The 21488-nt window shown below is 41.9% G+C and overlaps 3 protein-coding genes across 3 annotated transcripts; 2 read left to right on the top strand and 1 right to left on the bottom strand.

The window, feature by feature from the left end:
* Positions 1–4481: 4481 nt before the first annotated feature.
* Positions 4482–7510, top strand: LOC102714949 (F-box protein PP2-A13). Its single transcript, XM_006660799.3, has 3 exons — positions 4482–5438; positions 5793–5911; positions 6779–7510. Exons 1-3 carry the CDS (start codon positions 5109–5111, stop codon positions 7206–7208), a joined length of 879 nt encoding a protein of 292 aa, XP_006660862.1. The 5' UTR covers positions 4482–5108; the 3' UTR covers positions 7209–7510.
* A 325-nt stretch (positions 7511–7835) lies between these two features.
* LOC102714672 (ribosomal RNA processing protein 36 homolog) lies at positions 7836–10875 on the bottom strand. Its single transcript, XM_006660798.3, has 9 exons — positions 10756–10875; positions 10465–10670; positions 10313–10379; positions 9587–9639; positions 9155–9209; positions 8981–9055; positions 8336–8453; positions 8204–8250; positions 7836–8116 (listed from the first exon to the last, which is right to left on the bottom strand). The coding sequence occupies exons 1-9, from the start codon at positions 10846–10848 to the stop codon at positions 8012–8014; spliced, it is 819 nt and encodes a 272-aa protein (XP_006660861.2). The 5' UTR covers positions 10849–10875; the 3' UTR covers positions 7836–8011.
* An 8366-nt stretch (positions 10876–19241) lies between these two features.
* Positions 19242–21473, top strand: LOC102714401 (BAG family molecular chaperone regulator 3). Its single transcript, XM_015841030.2, has 4 exons — positions 19242–19987; positions 20077–20333; positions 20471–20617; positions 20716–21473. Exons 1-4 carry the CDS (start codon positions 19741–19743, stop codon positions 21061–21063), a joined length of 999 nt encoding a protein of 332 aa, XP_015696516.2. The 5' UTR covers positions 19242–19740; the 3' UTR covers positions 21064–21473.
* The last annotated feature ends 15 nt before the right edge of the window (positions 21474–21488 follow it).

Genomic DNA, 21488 nt, shown 5'->3' with positions numbered 1-21488 from the left:
TTCACTCAAATCAATAAAAAACAAAAAGACGATGTGTTCACTTTATCAAATTCCAATGCAATTATTCCTTACTTTATCTAGTTTCAATGCATTTGTTTCGTATTTTCATAAACTCCAATGTAGTGCTGGTTCAAAACGAACTTATTTTGAGACAAATAAGAGCGTTCAAATATGATCTTGTTTTAGTACAGGTGAGTAGTTTTTTTTTGTCAAGTAGATTTTTTTAGACAAAGGAGATATTTAATTGAAGCACAAAACGTGCTGTATCCTCAGTTATTTTGGTAAGGTAAATGAAACAGATAAATCATAAATCAGCGCTAGGAACTTTCCAGCAAAAGTAAAAAAGAAGGATTCTGTTAGATTTCCCTGCTTTTTCCTATGTGGGTTATATGCAAAGGGCATAGAATACACTGCAATAATATCCTTGAACCTTGGATTAGTATTCAGACTTCCTGAGTATGATTGGTTGTGTAAGCAATAAAAAATGCTAATGATGATACTGTCAGTTGATTAGTGGAGCATGATCCAATGCTGACTCAGATCCACTCCATCGCGTATAGATTCTTGTGCTGATAGATGTTCTTGTCATTATATCTTCCCCTTTGTTTAAGAGCAGGTACAATAAGCAGGCTATAAGCCAGCTGTAAACATATTTTAAAGAGATAAGAGAATAGAGAAAAGAGAAGAGTAATAGGCCACTAATTTATAGTCAGCTACAGCACGAGCTTCAAGACACAATGTGTATATAAAATGTGGGACCATATATTAGTGCTTTATAGTTAACTATTGTATAAATTGGCTATTAGATTGACTATAGTTGAATTGGAGCCAGTAGTTAGCTATACTATTGAACTTGCTCTAATTGTCATTCCCTTCTCTGTTATTCTCCAATCAGCTCTCTAACTCCAAGGTTGTAAAGCTTAAACTGACGTAGACATGCAACAAACCGCACAAAGGGAATTTGTGCAATACGCCTGTACCTGATGGTTTCGTCATTTTGTGACCTATGTTTATGTTTGCTCACCTTTCCAATTTTTTTTGTGAGATCCAATTCTTACCATACATTTTTTTTTCTTTCTTGTTGTTTTCCTTATGAGCTGTTCATTTCATTTGTTTAATAAATACAAAGTTCTCTTAAACTAGTATCTCCTTCGTCCATTTGCATGTCAGGCATCAACCAGTACCAAACACCTGTTGGTGGCTCAGAAAATTGTCATAAAGATCAAGATGTCCATTGCAGGTAACACCTGGAAGCAGATAACTTTAACTATTGTTGCATCAGAGCTGGTTTAGATCAAGAACTACTACTAAAGTGCTAAGTAACACCTATTATTGGCATGTTATTCTGCACCTCCTTTTGGCTGAACTGGCCAAACTCTCTTGATTCAGTGACCTGTCTGGTCAAAATGGAGTAAACTGACACAGACAGTTCAGGAAAACACATCAATGAGTGATTTAATTACTCAATCATGTAGGTTGCCAGATTTATCTGATATAGTACTAGTATAGCCCTAAAGGAAATTCTACATAGATGTTATATCAGTTGCATGCTTTAAGCATAGATGGTAGATGTGCATGACAGTATGACCCTACTAGATCTTATCCACAGGATCCTTGCAGCTTGTACTGTTTAGAAGCTCTGCTTCCTCCACTAGACAAATTTGCTCATTGTTAGCTTTTACACAGGAAAGAACTTGCTGACAACACCAACAGGACAGATTAAATTGAGGCCTTGCAAAGTGTCGGTTAGACAGCATGATGAAAAAAAGATCAAGAGGAGCCAATTTTTCTCTTGCTTTTTCATGCACAGGAAAAGAACCATCTAGTGCAGATCTTTTCCTTCCATGATACAAATCTCTGCTCTTCAGAAAGAACCCATCAACCGAACTGAAAATGAAGACATGTAGACCTTTTTCTCTTCAATGAAATAAATCATGTCACTTTCAGATTATGCCTGATCTGATCAGCAAACCCCCAAAGAAAAATAATATCTTCCATGTAGCATGAACTCGTGCAGATGCAATGTTCTTGACTTCAGTTGGAAAGTGAAATGTCATTTGCGCGGCTGCATCATCTCATCTGCACCTCTAATTTATTTATGCATCTTTCTTGATGCTTAGAGGCAATCACGATTGATTGAGGCGTATACGTGGTTGCTCCCTACGAACAACATGAGAAAGAAAAAAAAAAGCTCTTTTCTTCTGGAACTCTCTGAATTTTGTGTGTATGCAGCGAGTGGCTGGACTCTCAAGATCAGCAAAACCATTAGCTATAAAGCTAGTTTATTATAAATTCATCGTTGCCGAGATTGAGAAAACTACCATTATCATTGAACCAGCTAGGCATCTCGAGATTGTTTTTGACGAACAGGACATCTAGGTTGTCTCTGATCCACTTTCGGCACCGTCTCTTTGTGTTTTCTTTTCTTTTTATCATTCGGACAGTAGCAGGATATAATTTTCTTTTTCTTTTTGGACTAACGAGACCTGGTAATCTCTCATTTCTCGTATGTTAAATAATTACAAAATATTTTGTAAAAAAATTAATAACATAATATGTTACTATGTTATTATTCCATACCGACTTTTAGAATCACGTTTGACCATTCGTTTTATTCAAAATTTATATCCAAATATGCAAAATTATAATGCATAATTAAAGTTTCTATAATAATAAATCCTATTATAACAAAATAATTAATAATTATATAATTTTTTTGAATAAGACGAATGGTCACACGTATATCTAAAAGTCAACGGTGTTATATAAAAAAATACGGAGGGAGTATCATTTTTTACCTACCTAATACGCGTCGATACAAAAGTTAAAGGACTAGAATATCCTCCTTATTAACAAATTTCAATGTAATTGTTCTTTACTTTATTTTTGCTGGGATGATCGAAGACAGATCACCCGGATTTTATTAAGGAGGAGAATTTACAAAATTGTTGTTCACTTTATCTAGTTCCAATACATTTATTTCATACTTTCACAAACTTTTATGCAATAATCGCTCAAAAATAAATTTATTTTGAGATAAACAAGAGTGAGCAAAGATAAAGTTATAAGTTATTTTAGGATGGAAAAAGTAATCTCAAACCAGTACGTGTACTATCCAGCTATCCCTGCTCTTCTGTTTCAATTTTTACAAGTTGAATTTGAATTTACATATGTTAACCATGTTGTCAAGCTTTTCATAAATATGTATGTCCTCATCTTTATCTTTTTGCTTAACCATATTGTCAAACTTTTCATAAATACGTATGACCTTATCTTTATCTTTTTATTTATGCTTATGTTTGTAAGTTAAAATTTAAATTTTGAAACTTAAATTTAGAGTCTATTTTGGGTTGTTTTCATCGAAAATTATTTTCTAACCCTTTTTTAGATCGCCAAAAACACGTACATAAAAATATTACCCATAAATTATTTTTAATCATTAATAAACGGTCTGGTTAATGCTTCTAAATAACAAAAATGGGGCTGTTAAATTGCACGTAAGAAACATGATAGCATCCTTTTGAGAAGCACAGCTGCACAGGTATCCCCGTAACATGTGCACCTGTGACCTGTGCTTCTCTGCACACTGGAGTACCATCTCACTCATGTCACAGAGGTGATTATTTGGCTTATAATTTATAAATAAAATTTATTTTATAGGTGTTTTTAACGATTTAAAAGTTGATGCTAAAAAATAAACTAGGATGAATAAACTTAAAATCTACTCTAAATTTAAAATTTAAAGTTAAAATTTTAAATTTTGTTTTATAAATATAGACAAGTAAACAAATAAACCTAATGATATCTGAACATCGTAGCAGCAGGAGCAGAAACAATCTTAGTGGTTCAGTTAAGAGCCGCAGCTGGTGATTCACATAAGCATAGACCATTGGCACCGGGGATTTTAACTTTTTACCATTCTTACGGATTTTAACAGATTTGTCATTGATCCATCTATTATAGATTTATGAGGGTCCACATATCATAGACAATTAGCGATGTTTTGGCCGTTCGTAAAAATGGCAAAAGGTTAAATTTCTGTTGGCACCGCTGTATTCGCCGACTCGTAGGATGACGTGGCCGTTCGCCCGTCTCGGTTCGTGTCAATTTTTGCAAGCGCTGCAGCAAGAAATCACGAAAACGTTTTTACACTCTTAAAGGCTACGTCCCCTTTGTATATTGTTTAAATTAAACTTTCAACTTTTACAAGTTAAGACACTATAAGTTTGACGAATATATCTATACCATTTAGATTTTAATTTTGCCTGTTTTATTACGATTTATAGAAATATTTAACATGTATTCCGTTTATGTGAATTAATATGATAGGTATAATATTAGTTTTTTTTAAAAAAATACGATTAAGAACGATATGGATATGAAAGTAACGAGAGGAAACAACTTCCGATGGTATAAAATTTATTCCCCCCCCCCCCCCCCCCCCCCCCCCCCCCAAGAAGTTAAACCTGGCGATAAATACGGCCATGGCGAGAGCGACGACTCGCGCCATTCCGCCTTGAAAAAAAAGCTCGCGTCTAGGCCCTTTTCCATGGGCAAAAATACTGCCTTTCCCCCCTCTTCGTCTTCTTCCCATAGCTTCCCCGAAACCAACCTAATCCAGCAAACGCCATGACCGAGTAAGCAACGCGCGTCGAGCGTACGCCGAGCCACGCGACTCCTCTCTTCCTCGCTCTGTTGGTTTTTTTTTTCTTCTGCTCGTGTCTTGAGATCAGAGGAAACAGAGGAGGTGTGTTGATCCCTTCGTCCTTGTTTGATCAAGAACAGCCGGAGGTAGACGAAGGCTGCAAGATTTTTGTCTGCTCACTCGACTGTGCTTTGCGAGAGCTGTGGTCGGAGGAGAAGCAGGAAGAGGGCAGCTCGGTGGTGGTTGCCTTCGTGGGGGGAGAGTGCACGACGGCGGCGAGAGCTCGTCTCCCCTTCCCCGACGGCACGGCCACCGAGGCGGGACCGGCGCGATGGGCTCGCCGTCGCTGACATGGAGTGACCTGCCTCCGCCCTTCTCCAAGTCCCCGGCTTCGCTGCTCCTGCTCTCCAAGTCGCTCACCCTCTACTGCTGAGAGCTCCGTTGCGCGCTTGGGGTTTTGGCCATGGGCGCCGTCAGCTCGTCGGCGAGAGGGGGAGGGGGAGATGGGGCGACCGCACTGGGGGACTTGCCGGAGAGCTGCGTGGCGGAGGTGCTGCTCAGGCTGGACCCGCCGGAGATCTGCCGGATGGCGCGGCTCAGCCGCACGTTCCGCGGCGCCGCGTCCGGGGACGGCGTCTGGGAGGCCAAGCTGCCGACCAACTACGCGCGCCTCCTCGCCGCCGCCGCCGCTGACGGCAACGAGGAAGCCACTGCGGTGGAGGCGGAGACGATCCCCAAGAAGGAGGTCTACGCGCGCCTCTGCCGCCGGAACCGATTGAACGGCGGCACCAAGGTGCGTGTTTTGTCCTAAACCTGACGATGATTTTGATCAGCTGTGCGCCTGTGCCTCTACGAATCACACTGTGTTTGGTATTTAAGACTCACAAATCGTAGTGCTTTGTAATACAACGATATCTTGTATAAATTGTAATCTTTTGTCAGTTTGTGAGTTATGCGTGTGATTAACCAAAAAATATAGGAGCTTGAGTTTGTTCATGGGATAATGGTTGTGCCCTTTTTGTGTTGGATTATTTTACTCTGATTAGCTTCAGCTGCCTGTCAATTTGAGAAGGAGCTAATTTGTTTTTTATAAATCAGGTTTGGATTGTTGTTATATATATGAAATTTGTTTTTGTTGAATGTGCAGGAGTTCTGGCTGGACAAGGGTGGTGGAGGTGTCTGCATGTCAATCTCTTCAAGGGCGCTTTCAATAACTGGCATTGATGATAGGAGATATTGGAACTTCATTCCAAATGATGAATCGAGGTGCTTTGATTGATCTCGCTCTCAGTTTTGCAACTTATAATGGCTACTGTTTATAGAGGCCTTTTTACAATGATTTCAATGATAAATAGGGTATGAAGAAAAGGTATATGGTTGTTTTAATCTGTAGAATTTTGTACTGGAGGAAATCGTCAATCCGTCTCGTGTGAATTTGCTAGTTTCAGGATATGTGATTGTTGATTACCATATGTGAGATTTTTATGTACTGTTTTCATGTGCTTTGTGTTGAATCATGAAAAATGGAGCGTCCTGAACAGGATTACTTGTTCTTGAACCAAACTCAACAGCCTGCATTGAACACTCACGTTTTCATGCGACTGCGTGAGGTACCGGAGCATATTGCCTTTGGTTGGCATAAATGCATAATATAGTGCTTAGGGTTTCTAACTTCTAAGAATGGTCCAAAATCCAATTGTATGCCCTGTTTGCCCTCACTTGTACTTTCTCAGCCATGTGACTTCTGTTGCAACAATGTTATATACTTTTGTATTGAGTAATTTTACAGTCTTTGAGTAGGTACTAAGAGGTATCAAAATTTTAGTGTAAAATTTAGGGGCTTTTTTCCCATCCTTCAAAAGTACCTCAAGGTACCGAGATTTTTAGTATAAATTTTTGATACCTTAAGGTAGCAAGTATCTTAAGGTACCACCCATTTTACACTAAAAAGTGTGGTACCTTGAGGTACTTTTCAAGGATGGTAAAAAACTTAAAATTTGATACCTACTATCTAAGTACCAAGAGGTATTAAAATTTTATACTGAAATTTTGATACTGGTACCTTCTCAAGTACTGTAAAATTGCTCTTCTGTATTATGCAGCACCATGACAGGTTCGCTGCTTCTGCTGCAGGTTTCATGTGGTTGCCTACCTCTCACAAATTTGGTGGTTTGAGGTCAGAGGGGAGGTTGAATTCTGCTTCCCAGAAGGCACATATAGCCTGTTCTTCCGCCTTCATCTAGGAAGGCCATTCAAGCGACTTGGACGGCGTGTTTATAGCTCCGAGCACATCCATGGCTGGGACATAAAACCGGTGCGCTTCCAGTTATCAACTTCTGATGGACAGCAGGCTCAGTCCAAGTGCTACCTGACTGATCCCGGTGTCTGGATCAATCACCATGTTGGCGATTTTGTGGTGAAGAGCTCAGATGAACCGGTAAAGATCCAGTTTGCAATGGTTCAAATAGACTGCACACACACAAAAGGTGGACTCTGTGTCGATTCGGTGGCTGTAAAACCACAGTATCTTGCGAAGAAGAAAGCACCTCGGATATATGTGTAGAGTTCATCAAACAAGTCAAGCTGATTTTTCATCGATGCTGCATAGCCTTTGTTTCGCTGCACTTTGTGTGTGTTCTTGCTTTTGAGTTTTTACAGATCCTGTAATATGTAGTAGTAGTAGTTCATGGGGTAAGTGATTTTTTTATTTCCTCTTGTCCCTCTAGAAGCATGTTGCACTTTTGTAAATTGTTAATTTGGAGATATACATAGCTTTTGTGGCTCATGGTCCCTGACTCCCTGTGCACCAATGCTGTCCTGGTATCTTGAATAGCAAAAGTTTTCCTGCAGTAATTTCACCCTCAATTTCTGATTTGTTGTTGTAGTTTATTTTCACAGCCGTTTGCCTGATTAATTGATTTGAGGTTATGAGGGCGAACCTGTATCTAATGAAGCGGGGAACAATTAGAATTAAAATTGATTTAAGCATTGGAAAGATTCCACGGTTCTTGCTGTGACTTCATCCTTGATGAGCTTTTAGTTGTAACTATATAGAAAGAAAGGGTATCCAATTTACATGCACCTTAGATAACCAAGAAATTTTGCGCAAAGCTACATGCTTCTTCAGCTCTATTCAATTAATAAGTACTGAATTTGTGATCACTTGATTCCAGAAAACGATGGAAATTATAGCAGCAAGCAAAACAAGTAACAAATCTATAATTTACGATTACAAAAGCATGTGGTATCAGCAATCAGATCTCAGCTACAAATCATCCTTAAAGGTTAATCTTCCGCTCTCGGTTGCACAGGACGCTGGACAATGCAAAAAAAAAATATAATATAAATGCAGCTCGAGGGACATCATTATGCACCAGCATCCCCATTTCTTCGATATGGCATGTAGCGATGATCTTTGGAGGCATTCTTCCTCCGTCGCTTCTCCATAAAGGCATCAAGCTTTCCAGCCTCCTGTAAAATGATCAATTTAAATCGAAGCAAAAAGGTGGATATCCATAAGAGTGGAAAGTTGACTGCCATGTGTTTCGAGTATGTTACCTTGAGCTCATTGTACTTGTTCATCAACTTCCTTTCACGAATTTCAGCTGATCAAGGAAATTGGAAGAAGTATTAGCGTTGTAGATAGACACAACGTGAGAGGGGAAATGAAACGGGCTTTAAGAAACCAACATTTCTTCAGATAATATGGCTGTTTTCCAGTCTTCGCTGCTTCCCTCTCTTTCTTAATATGTTCACGCAGAATCTCTGACTCAACATTCTTCCTAGGATGAGATCTCAATTGCTTATCCTGCAGTGTACATGTCAACAGGGCATCGACTAAATAAAAAAAATGGCACCCTGGTAGCATCGCTTGTGCAAGCGCATATTAGTATAGTCACCCTCACTGTAACAATGAGATTATCAAACTGTAGTGACCACTTGCTTATGGGATGGGTGCACTATCCACTTGCTTATGGGATGGGTGCACTAGTTTTTTAAGTTTCGTGCTAAGAAGGTGTTTATACTATTGTGGAAACTTCCAAAAACTGAAGCTTGCTTAGTTGTCTGATCCTTGAATTCTTGAAGCAACAATAGATGATGTCATGATATACATTATAACTTTTATGATCTTTTATAAGGAAATTATAGAATATAAATAGATGGATCTAATCATGCATCAGAACAGGCATTGACTACTTAACCGGCTTTACAAGGCTAAGTTACAACTTACAACGTCTTATATTCCATCAGAAATCCAGCCAAAAATCAACTCAAGAAAGTGTTCAGTCTGATCATGGATTTGTCCAAAATGTCAACAGGTAGAAATAAACTTACAATCCAAGTGAGGCGACTCTTCATTTCTTCAATAGCATTAGGGTCCTTCGATTTCTTGATCGATTTTTGTAGTTTCTGGTCAGAAACATTAAGACAGTGCAGGAAGCACATTTATCCACCTACTCAAATAGAAGCATCTACAAACAATGAATCTGCATAAGGCGTTAAACACACCTCTTTTTCTGCAGGGAGTTCATCATCAAATAAGAAATTGTATCTTTTCCTGAACCTGCATGCCAGCAGATTTGATCAATGTGTCAGTAGATTGTAATGGGAAGGACACCGAAACTTAGTACCAGGTTACTCTTAAAAGAATATAAGCATATAGCACCATTAGAAGTACCAGGTTACTCTTAATAAAAGAATATAGGGGTATAGCACTATTAGAGGATTAAACCTTAGGAGACATGGGAAGGGAGCAAATTCAAGTACAAAGTAATCAGTGAGAAAATAACAGGATTCAAATAGGACATGCTTAGACAAAAATGTAGATGACCCTAGACTTCTATATGGTATAAAGCCAAATATATTCACTCTATGAAAATAATGTAGAACTTCCCAAACAGAGCAGCTTGCACATGATGTGCAAGAATGTTAAAAGCTTACCCTTCTTTGTCAACCTCTCCATATATAGGTTCGAATCTTGGGTCCCTTACAACCTGAATGAAAGAGAATTTTAGCAGATGGAACAAGGCTTGTAAAGTGGTATTACAGCTATTGTCGACCAAATTAGAGCACATTAGAGTGAAATAGGTAAGAACTTATATATTAACTGTGGGACTAGTTCATAAACTGGCTCTTCGCATATGATTCCTATATTGAACTAAGATAATCGTCAATGGAAGTAGATAATAATTTAAGTAGACTAAGAAAGCTAAATAGAAATTTAAAGCAATCCTTCTGTGCAGGTTTTGTCCTTGGCTAAATCCCAATGGAGGAAACTATTATGAACCCTGCCTACACTTATGAACCAAAGCTTCAAACAATGAAACTCGCATATGTGCGGGCGTGCACCCAAATAACCCAAAAGAAGAAAAAAAAAGGAATATCAAAATATAGCACAATTATATTCTTAGGCACACAATAACACAACAGCATCTAAATGCCATCATGTTGAAGCTGCATCAAAATTCCCGATTTCGACGTGTTATAGGTCGAATTCAAACGGACATAGAAACTGCCTGTTGTCTGTCTACAAGCTTGCATAAGAGAGCATTATGGGCAGGTTTCAAGGTTCAATCCGTATAGATATAACTCCCAATTTTCCGCTATTGAACCGAACATCGCGGCTCCCTGCAACACAATGTACAATTCAATAGAGCCGCAACTCACCTTCTTCGGAACCTGCATGATCTCTCTGAGCCTCGGCGGCCGCACTTTGGTGCTGATCTCCATCGGCCTGTTCAAATCACGCACGAACCCATCAGCACCAACAGCTAGAACAAAGCCCTACAGATGAAACCCAGCTTCGCGACGAGCCGGACCTTTTCCTGCTCGCCCTGCGAACCTTCTTCTGCGCGGCAGCCGCCGCGGCGGCGGCGGTACTAAGCCCGCGCCCGCCGAGCGACCCGTCGGCGCGGGCGCGCTGCAGCTCACCGAACGGAACGTCCGCGAGCGCGCTCTCCAGCTCCCGCTCCCTCTCAACGTCACCGTCGCTCTCCCGCTCCGACCCCGACGACGAGGAAACCACCTGCGGAGCCAGCGGACGGATTCCCCCCATGAACAACAACACTCCATGGCTTGGCGGAAGGGGGTAGAGGGACATGCCGTGCTACCTCGTCGTCGGAGGTCGCCGGATCCTCGTGCTCAGGCTCACGCCGGCTCGACGTCGACGCGACCGCAGGGCCGCGGCTGCTCCGACCTCTCATGGCGGCGGGCGGCGGCGGCAAGGGCAGTCGCAGCCTCAGGCCTCAGGCCTAACCAAATTGACCTAGTTTATATGGCCCAAATAGTTGTACCGGGCTGGGCCTAAATTTCCAACGGATTAAAGCTTTTCTCCGGCCCACGCTGCAAATGCCATCCTACTACAACTTCTCTTTGTAACAAAATCCTCTCGGAATTTTGATCCAAATATGTGTTCTTTCTGAAAAGATTCCGGAAGAACGCATCGGCCCGGTTTCTGTCAAACTATCCGATTCATTGGAAGTACGTGGAAAAGATCTGCACAGGCAGTTCCTTTCCAAACGCCAGAGGAAGTTGGGAAGTTTTGCCAGCTTCTGACAGAAGATTGACGACGACGGTAGCGAGCCATCAGAAATTTGGAGGGGGTGATTGTTCAAAAGATAAACGGTATATTTAAAAATAAAAAATAGTTATAAATATATAAATATTCTTCGTGATCTAAAAGCGAAGGCTAGAAAATAAATTTTGGTAAAAGAACTTAAAATCAATTCTAAATTTAATGTTGAAAATTTAAATTTTGGCTGAAAGTATAAGCGAAAAGATAAGAATGAAAGTTCAGAAACGAAGATCTCGACCGGCCAGCGGCCAACACCTTCGACACCTCCTCCTTTGAAGAAGTTACACCGTTGCTCTCCTCTGGCATCATGTACAATTTGTGCACCGGTCAAGTTGCCAAGCAGCTGCTACTGACAGACTAACTGAACACGAGCTGGTGTTGTACTGTTGTGCTAGGGAAAAAAATATATAATATAATCGTTCAGTGTTTTCTTGTGTCTTGTTCTTCTCCCCGGCCGGCAAATTCTCCATCACCACCATCTGGCCAGCTGTTAAATTTTTCCACTGCTCGTTGATCAGGTCACCATAGTTGATTGATGCTGATTATGCCGGTTTTCTGTTCACTAGCTTCAGAAAATCATGTTCATGCAAGTGCCGTTTTCGGACAACAGTTCAGCTGGATAAACTGCAGCCTTCAGCAGTTCAGTGTAAACCTCAGACAGGAAAATTAATGGCTGTTGTTGAGAATTAAGAGGTTAGGGTTTCTTTTACAATAAAGAAACAATTTTTTTTCCCCTGAATGAATATTACTTCGAAGGGATCAGAAAGAAACCTGAAAATGCACGTTTGCCTGGACGGTTTTCTGTCTGAAACTTTTGCACCGAGGCGTCAATTTCTTCAGTTAGAGGGTCAAGATCAGAATCGCTCGGAGATGGAAAAAAGAGAGTCTGGTTCGTTCTTTCGTTTCGATGGTCGATCTGTCCACCTCCCCCAATGTATTGCCAATTCCATGATAGTCTCCTTCATCTGCGTCTCCAGGCAATGCAAAGAAAAGGATGGTTTGGGACTTTGGATACCGTGGTGCTTGCTGGATGACGCTTTCAGCATGGCCTACTGCCAGCATTTGCCACATTGCAAATGCTTCACTCTTTCTCCATCCCTTAATTTGCATATACACTCGCGTCGGTGCAAAGTATGCACGTACCAAATATGAGAGAGTTTAGCGTTTGAAACAAGAGCAATTTTTCTATTCTTGAGGAGGTACTACCACTGTTTTCTACGTAAAATTTTATCCTTCTAGTATCTTTAGATAGAAAACAATGGTACCTCATGGTAGGATTGAAAAAAATGCTCTTGAAACAAATATAAAAGTATTGGATTATTGCGGCAGATTATGTGCTTGATTTAAATTATTATATACATTAAATACTTTGAGAAATAAACTTAACGGATTGCATCAGAAGAGTTTTTTTTTTTTTTTTGAGAAATCGTAATCCGGTTAGTAAGCTGAAAAGGATGGGGATTGTGCCTTACTTCCCTGCTTGTCTGACGAACTGCAACTCTGAAAGCTCATCAGCTTCAGAAACCCATATTCTGACTGCAATGCTGCTTTTCTACCGCTATGCTGCTCGATCAGCCTCTTGCGAATTGGGGGCGATGATAAGTGCATTATGTGAGTTGTGGTGAAACATAACACTGCAAGATTTAGGTCACAGAAAGAAGTAGTTAGCCTGGTCCAGCTTACCTGTGGTCTGATCCTGGCTAATGGGGACTGGCTTAATTGTCACTTGCCTTGCATTAATCAATGTTGACAGCTACGGTATGATTTGTTGGTTGTTTGGCTCAGCTTAACTAGACCTTTATGGATGTTTTATTGTTTCTTTAAGTCTTTGCTTACCAACAGATAAACAGTGACAGGAGTACGGCAAAACATTTGATTGTAGTGTAAGGAGACAGAATCTTCACGCATCATTTTCATGTAGTTCTAGTTTCAGTGACAAGGATTAATAGTTTAATACTAGTTTAAACTTTCAGGCATTTTCAAAGTTATTTACAGCATATAAGGAGGCTATTAAATTCAGTTGCAATGTCCTGAGTTCTTTTTCCGTCAAGTTTCTAGGTACAGCACTGAACATAATATCTCGCTTTCTTGGCTGATACAACATGATCATCTGGCCTATATATTGGTGGCTTTAACTCGCTTTATTGGCTGGTTGTCATAAATTAACCGACAAAATTATATTTGTTAAACTCTCACATCACTGAAAAAAGTGAACGCATTTCAGTGTTGAGAATTTATGGATGACTTTACACTGAGAAGATACACTCTTCTACTCTTTCATGATGCTTCGATGATTGAGATGGGAAAAGGGGAAGAAAATGGTTTTCCTGGCAATTGCACTTTTTCTACCGACAGATAAAAATGCCTCATTTTGTTTATCTGAATCACCTGCATGATATTCTAGTTTGACAGTTTTTTTAAAAAGAAAAACTTGCTAGAAGAAATGAATGTTTTTGCAGATACCAGCAGGAATTGGCTAAAGTCGACCGTGGGTTAGCTGTTTTCAGTTTTAGGCTTTTGGTCTAATCCAGGACTGTATTTTTACAGTTTTTCTAGACTGAATGCTGTTTTCTCTTATGTATATTCCCCAATCTTAATGAAATTTGGGAGTCCATTCCTGGGCTTTCCCGGCAAAAAAAAATGTTTTTGCAGACGAACAATACAGGAGTACAACTCTACTTCCATAATTAATTTTAACCACTATAGTTTAATCTGATTCTTCCATGTGTGCTGGTTAATTGTATCAGCCAAGTGCAGGACTGCCAGTTTGCAATATTTTTAAGTACTGCTCACACTTTCCCAATTGATGCATTAGCTTCAGAAGAATCTGTGAATTTTTTTTAGGGAAAGCTTCAGAAGAATCTGATGTGATTTTTGGCACATACTCCTAGATGCGCATATCTTAAAATGAAATCGATCAACCGTGCTCGAAAGAGAGTGCGGTTGCCAATACATTATATGCTCATGATGGCATTACATGTCACAAAATCAAAAGCAAAAGCAAAGGCAGGCACACATTATGGCAGTAAAGAAGCTACTTATATCATATTATTGGCTCAAGCATAAAGATTCAAGCTCAACATCATGATTGCTGCCTGCTAGTAAAGCTTTCACCTTATGTTAATTCTTTCTCCGAGCATTGCTCTCGTACTTTCCTCTTGTTATTGTGCCAACTTTTGTGAGGCTTTCTGGTTGATGTTTTTACTCCTCACATATTACTGAAAGTCTGAAATGTCTGCAAAAGTGATCACTGAAACAGAACTCAACCGTGCCAGAGGAAATGATTTCGATCCACCAGTCAGTCAGGTCTCAAGGAGTTGATCCAGTGAAATCAAGTGCAGACCAACTTGATCGACACTAATGATAAAGAAAAACCATCAATTATCAATTGAAGCATAGTAGTCATCTTACTTTTTACGATCTTACAGCTAGTTAAGCTGTACCACAGCTACAACCAAACTGAACTGAAGTAGTAGTAGTACCAGCAAATGCTAATTTATTCTTGCACGAAGGCTACAGGTAGAGAGCAATTAATCATGAAACCGAGATGAACACCATCTCGTACGAGCAGCATTTGATTTGCCTTTTTGACTAATCCTGTATGCTATCCTATCCCTGACGAGATCGATCACGAGAGGCGTCTGGTTCAGTGCTACCACCCAATGCAGATTTTGTCTGCACACATCATTACATCGGGTGTCGCTGTACTCTCATCGCGAGATTATACCAATTGCACAGATGATTACGCGTTGTCGCCTCTGCCAAATCGCCCAGCAGCTAGCTGCTCGCATGAGGCATTGCAAGGATCCGTGAAGTGGTCACAGGTCTGCAGGTACCCGAAAGAGATCAGAACGTCCGATGGAATAATGGATACTAGATTGGATGAACAAATCCGTGTGTACTCTGCCGGTTCGTGTGCAATAGCAATCAGGTAGGTTAGGTTTGCATGATTTTCACTAGAGGCCAAGCCAAAGCGAGAACTTGATCTGAATATGGTACTGCCAACTAACTAAATATTCAAACTTTGTAGGTTCAGAACTTGATCTGAATAGTAGTATTCTGTTGTACAAAACTCTCCTGATGATGAAGACGATGATAAATTTTGCCTCTTTCTGAATCCTTTTTTCCAGCTCTTATTGATAATGACGATGAGCTAGGCCATCGAGTCAGCATCTCCTCCTTGCAAGCTGACACCTGCAACTTCTCTTCATCCTCTTTGTCTCTCTGCTTGCGTAAAAATCTGCACGTGTGCAGGACGACGCCGTTTATCATAACCATTCTTTTTATTGTTAGCATCGCAGTTTGTTGCCAAAATCAACTCCTTTAAATTATGTATGGCATTGCCAAATTTTAATTGGGTAAAAAACAATGGCGTATCTAGAATTTTAATTTGGGTGATCAAACTTACATAATTTTTTAAATATCATAAATATAATATATGATATATATAATAAAAATATAAAATTAATTAAAAGTATATTTTACATATGTTAATAAATAATATTTTTTTTACATGCACACTTAACTTAAGGTTTTTGGGTGGTCCCGGGCCTCTGCTCCGCCACTGTTAATAAACTAAACAAGTCTTTATCATCATAACCTTACCGATACTTTAATTCTTGGCCCGTGTTCTTTTGCTCATTTTTTCTCTTGGTTTTTCTGCGTGTTTCCAAAATTTGAGGCGAGTAGTCATGTAAACATGTACTGTCTTCATCCTAAAATAAGGTTATATTTAAATCCTTCTAGTTTGTCATAAAAATAAGTTCATTTTTTATAATCAGTGCATTGGAGTTTGTAAAATTAAAAATAAATACATTAAATAATATATATATATATAAAATATAAAATCGTATTGAGATTTGATACGTTGAGTGTATTTTTAGTATTTTAGCTTATATATTAGAGCATTTTTTTCATCTTTAAGAAGATAACATAAGATATCACTATTTTCTATGTAAAATTTGGTACCTTCTAACATCTAAGGTATCTAAGATATGAAGAGATACCAAATTTTACATAGGAAACAATGGTACTTACCCAAGGATGACAAAATTACTCTTTATATTATTATGAACGTGATGAGTTAAAATAAAGTTAGTTTGGAACCATACGTAGGCTGCGTTCGACTCTGCCCCTTATTTACCTAAATTCACTCATTTTCCACGTAAATGCTTCTCGGACGGTTAAATGAGGTGTTTTTTGAAAAAAAATCCGTAGAAAAGCTGTTTTTTAAAAATTATATTAATATATTTATATTTTTTATAACTATAATTAATTAATTATATATTATTTTATTACCCTGTTTTTCATGCCGTTTACATATTTGGCCGCCCACGCAGCCGTACCTAGTGCTATATTCTACTAATACAGAGATATTTTCTGTATTATCTTTTTACTGTTAAAACAAAGTGTCGTGGTCCGTACAGGAGGCAGATGTTACCGTTGCCTTCAGGCAAGCTTTCCACCGGTGGTGGTGGCGCCGGCGCAACGCGGTGTGGTACGGTGCAGGCGGGTGCCGCGTCACCGCCGGCGAGTGGGGCCCGCTTCCCAGAGAGAGAGAGGGGGTGGGGGTAGGAGGAGTAGCGGCGCACTAGTACTAGTAGGCCGTAGGTTGTACTGTCCCTTTCCGTCCACGCAGCCAGGGGGACACGTGGATTACCGCGCGGGGCGCCACGTCGGCGTCCCCGCCGCTGTCGGTGCGGCCCCACCGAGCGGAGCGGGGCGCGTGGATGACGGCACCGTGACAGACAGGTGGGGCCCGCGCACCGGGAGAGGAGGGATTCGTTCGGTCGCTGTATCTCTGGGCCCACTCGGTGGGACGGCACGTGGGCCCTCTTCTTTTGGTGGCTTCTCCTTCCGCGTGCGTGGGGGAGAGCTGGGTGACATGTGCTGGTGAGAAAAGTTTTTTTTCGTACGGCCACGTCAGCTTCACCGCACGCCCAGCGCGGAGTACGAGTTGGTAAAAAAAAACCGCAAAATGTCCATGCTTTCACGCACAAGTGGCTGCTCCATTTGACATTTTGACTGGTCAATGTAGCTTGACCCCCGTGTCCGTTCTGTATGAGTGGCATAATCATAATTATCATCTACAAGCTATGTAAATTTGAATTTTAAAATTTTAAATGGAACCGACATGTTTTGGATAAGAAATCGTGTGCTCCCAGTGGCGTGGTCAATATCGACAATAGTACATTAGGTGTGAAAACTGTACTATATGTCGCCATAAATTTTTTGGATTTTGTACCATTTTTTTAAAAAATTTTGAAAGCTAACGAAATTTTCCAAACCATATTGTTGTTTATCAAAGTTGTGACCCGACAGCTCGATTGATTATCACGTCAATAATTACAATAATGCGAACCCTAATGAGTTGTACCACTCCCAACGTCCAAAAAATTACTTATTTTTAATTTATCCCACATATATCTATACAAAGCTATCAAGAATAAAATGATCTTTACCTTTTCAAGCCACGATGCATTTAACCCATACATTTTATATTTTCAATTTTTGATGCACTTACCAAACTTAAACTCAGCAATCACTTAAAAATGAATTTTTGTGGGGCTAAGAAGATGAAGGGAATGAAATCTTTTTATGATTGAGGTAGTACTCCATAGTATTTGATTATCAATCTTATCATAAAACGACGAACACAAGGTATCATTTATTCATTTTATTGTGATTTGTTTGTTAAAAGGTATTTTTGTATGAGTTATATTATTTTGCTCTTTACACTAAATAGACAAACAGTCAAACAGTACCATTGTCGAATATCAGTGGCGTCGTCTAATTGAAAAAATAGAGTGTCCTGTTGGTATTTCTTTCTCTACTTCTCCTCCTGAGTATTAAGGAGGTGTTTAGATGAAGCTAAACTTTTAGCCTCATGTCATATCGGACGTTTGGACACTTATTATAAACATTAAACGTAGACCAAATATAAAACTAATTACAGAAATGAGAGCTAATTTGCATGAGAAATTTTTTAAGCCTAATTAATCCATAATTATAGCATGTTTACTGTAGCATCACATAGACTAATCATGAATTAGTTAGGCTCAATAGATTTGTCTCACGAATTAGTCTAAGATCATGGATGAGTTTTATTATTAGTCTACATTTACTATTTATAATAAATGTTCAAACATTCGATGAAACCAGGAAAGCCCATGGTTCCAAACACCTCCTAAAATGCAACCAGTGATAGCGTGATACTGCATCCGTTCTCCTTGTTCCGTCGCCTCACCTCAATTGGGAAACTATGACTGTTACCAAATACGGCCGTCACTCCCCCTCTCCCTTCCACTCGAGCGCATTAATCATCCAGCCCTAAAATATATTTACCATTTCAAAATAAAAGGAAAGAAAGAAAATCCATTTCTCCAACTGTTATTATTATTATCCAGGCCGGCAACGGCAACGCCTGAAAGCAAAAAAAAAAAAAGGAATAATACAAAGAGGGGAAAAAAAGGCGCGTCCTCGGTTGGCTCCGTGTGTTTGCAGGGTTGCAGCGTGCGTGCAGCAGAGTGAAGACGCGAAAAAAAGCCGACAGGTTAGCAATAGTGTACTGGTACATCTGTATGCGTCTACATCTGTTATTTGTTCCATAGCGTTATTATTTCTGGGATTTAAATGCTATGTCAAAATATTCCGCTGGTTATTTTATCAATCATATTATAATCGTAATTCTTATCATTTTATTATTATCTATCCATTTATTCAAAATAAGATCATTTCCAGTCATTCTTGTTTGTCTCCAAATTAATTTATTTTTAATAGTCATTGCCTTAGAGTTTGTAAAAGTCAAAAAATTAAATGTATTTAGAATAGATAAAGTAGTGAATAATTGTATTGTGATTTAATAAAGCGAAGTGTATTTTAGTAAAGTGGGCAACAAGTTTGGCCGAGACGAGACGCCGGCCGGTTTGCTTCCATAGTTCCATGCCAGTCCCCACTCCCCAGCCACCACCACCTCCGGCGGCGCCGCCGCTGACACCACACCAACCCGTCACCGCCGCCGCCGGCGGTGCAGCTGCGTCGCATTGCGTTTTGCGGTTGCATTGGTGTCTCGCACGCACGCACGCGGCTTGGTTTTTGCCGCATAAATATTTCTGCAGCTGCTGCCTGTCCCTGAGTTGTACCCACTCTGTTTATGGTGGTTTTTTTTTCCCTCTCTCATCCTCTTCTTCTCCACCCCACCTACCTCCCCTCCCCTGCAGCGGCTCTCTGCCTGATCCTGATTTCCCCAATTGAGGCCAGGGAGGGAAGAGGCGAGCGCCTGCACTGCACTGCACACCGCGCCTCGATTAGTGTCTCCCAGATCCGCCACTCCGGCCGGTCCCCCCCCCCTGCTTCTTCCTCGCTGCCGGCAGCCGCCAAGGAGAGATCTTTCTGCGTGGTGGTGGAGTGGAGGTGGTGCAGAGTGTTCTTTGCCATCGAGCTCGGCGGAGTGGTGGTGCTAGCTTAGGTAGCTGTGTGTGGGGGGAAGCGGCTGGGTTTGTGGGGGCAGTACCATGAGAAGATGATGCGCGCCAAGGCCAAAGGTACATTCCCGCCGCCGCCGGCGATGAGGGAGAGCTGTACTCCGGTGCAGCCTGCTGCCGCGGCGGCGAAGGAGGATGAGTGGGAGGTGCGGCCGGGGGGCATGCTGGTGCAGAAGCGGAGCCCGGAGTCCGACGCCCCTGCCGCGCCCGTCCCCACCATCCGCGTCAAGGTCAAGTTCAACGGCGTCTACCACGAGATCTACGTCAACTCGCAGGCTTCCTTCGGTAATGCGCGCTCGCCGCCGGCGTGCGGTGCTCTGGTTCGTTCGGGATTCGATCGAGCGGCTGCTGATTTGGTGGTGGTGGTGATGCAGGTGAGCTGAAGAAGCTGCTGTCGGCGCAGACGGGGCTGCACCCGGAGGACCAGAAGATCGTGTACAAGGACAAGGAGAGGGACTCCAAGGCGTTCTTGGACATGGCCGGCGTCAAGGACCGCTCCAAGATGGTGCTCCTCGAGGACCCCGCCGCGCAGGCCAAGCGCCTCCTCGAGCAGCGCCGCACCGACAAGGCGGAGCGCGCCGCCAAGTCCATCTCCCGCATCGGCCTCGACGTCGACAAGATCGCCGCCAAGGTAACCATTGCAATTCGCGGTGGCGCTTCCCGCTGCCTGAACTGAATTGGGCTGTTTCCGCCATCGTCGCCGTCGAAATCGACCGAACTGGGGTGTTGCTGAATTGGGCGGCTGATTTGGTGGTGTGGCCGGTGCAGGTGACTGCGCTGGAGGGCATCGTCGCCAAGGGCGGGAAGGTGGTCGACGCCGACGTGGTCACGCTCACCGAGGCGCTGATGAACGAGCTGGTCAAGCTGGACGCCATCGCCGCCGAGGGCGAGGTCAAGGTGCAGAGGCGAATGCAGGTTAGCGCGCACACGCCACACCAATTTCCATCGCCGTTTCTTGCCCGATTGAATTTCCGAGAAGCTCAATTCCGGCGCGGCTCCGACGAACGTCGCAGGAGAAGCGGGTGCAGAAGTACGTGGAGTCGCTGGACGCCATCCGCGCCAAGAACGCGGCGGCGCACAAGGCCAACGGCAACGGCCACCACGCCAAGGCCGCCCGGGCGCCGCACCTCCCGCCGCGCCCGCCGCCGGTGTCGCAGCGGCGGCAGTTCCAGGCGCCGCCGGCGGCGCACACCGCTCCAAAAACCACCGCCTCTCCGGCGCCGGCGCCGCCCACGGCGAGCTGGGAGTCGTTCGACCTGCTGTCGTCGACGCCGTCCACGTCGTCGTCCACCGTGACGACCACCATGGCCGCCGCCACCACCACCTCGCCGATCCCACGGTTCGACTGGGAGCTCTTCTAGCTAGCTTCCCCGATCGGTACACTACACTACACTACACACTTCACCTTTCTTGTCCATTCATCTCGGGAGCTCATCGATCGGTGGCCGGTCTCCTCCACTCCCTGATCATTAGCGCTCGCCATTGTTTCTTTGATTTCTTCTGTTCATTCTTCCTCTTCTTCTTCTTCATGTTTCTTTTCCTTTCGAGTGTATATCTACAAAAAAAGAAGAAACGCAACGCCCTGCAGATCGAGTGTGTTCAGTCAGTCAGTCAGTTCAGCTCATCCTAGTTCATCCATCCATCCACGCATTGTCACACAGCAAAAATAAATGGTGGTGGACTGGTGGCATCATGATGAAGATCGAATTTTCTCGGTGACACTATATGATGAATATATAAAAAAAGACAGCATGTATATGTGATTCACACACATTGATTTCTCTTG

This window comes from Oryza brachyantha, chromosome 9 (assembly GCF_000231095.2).
Source record: "Oryza brachyantha chromosome 9, ObraRS2, whole genome shotgun sequence".
NCBI lineage: Eukaryota > Viridiplantae > Streptophyta > Magnoliopsida > Poales > Poaceae > Oryza > Oryza brachyantha.
Note: the sequence above shows the minus strand (reverse complement) of the source record. Positions and strands in the feature narration are given on the sequence as shown.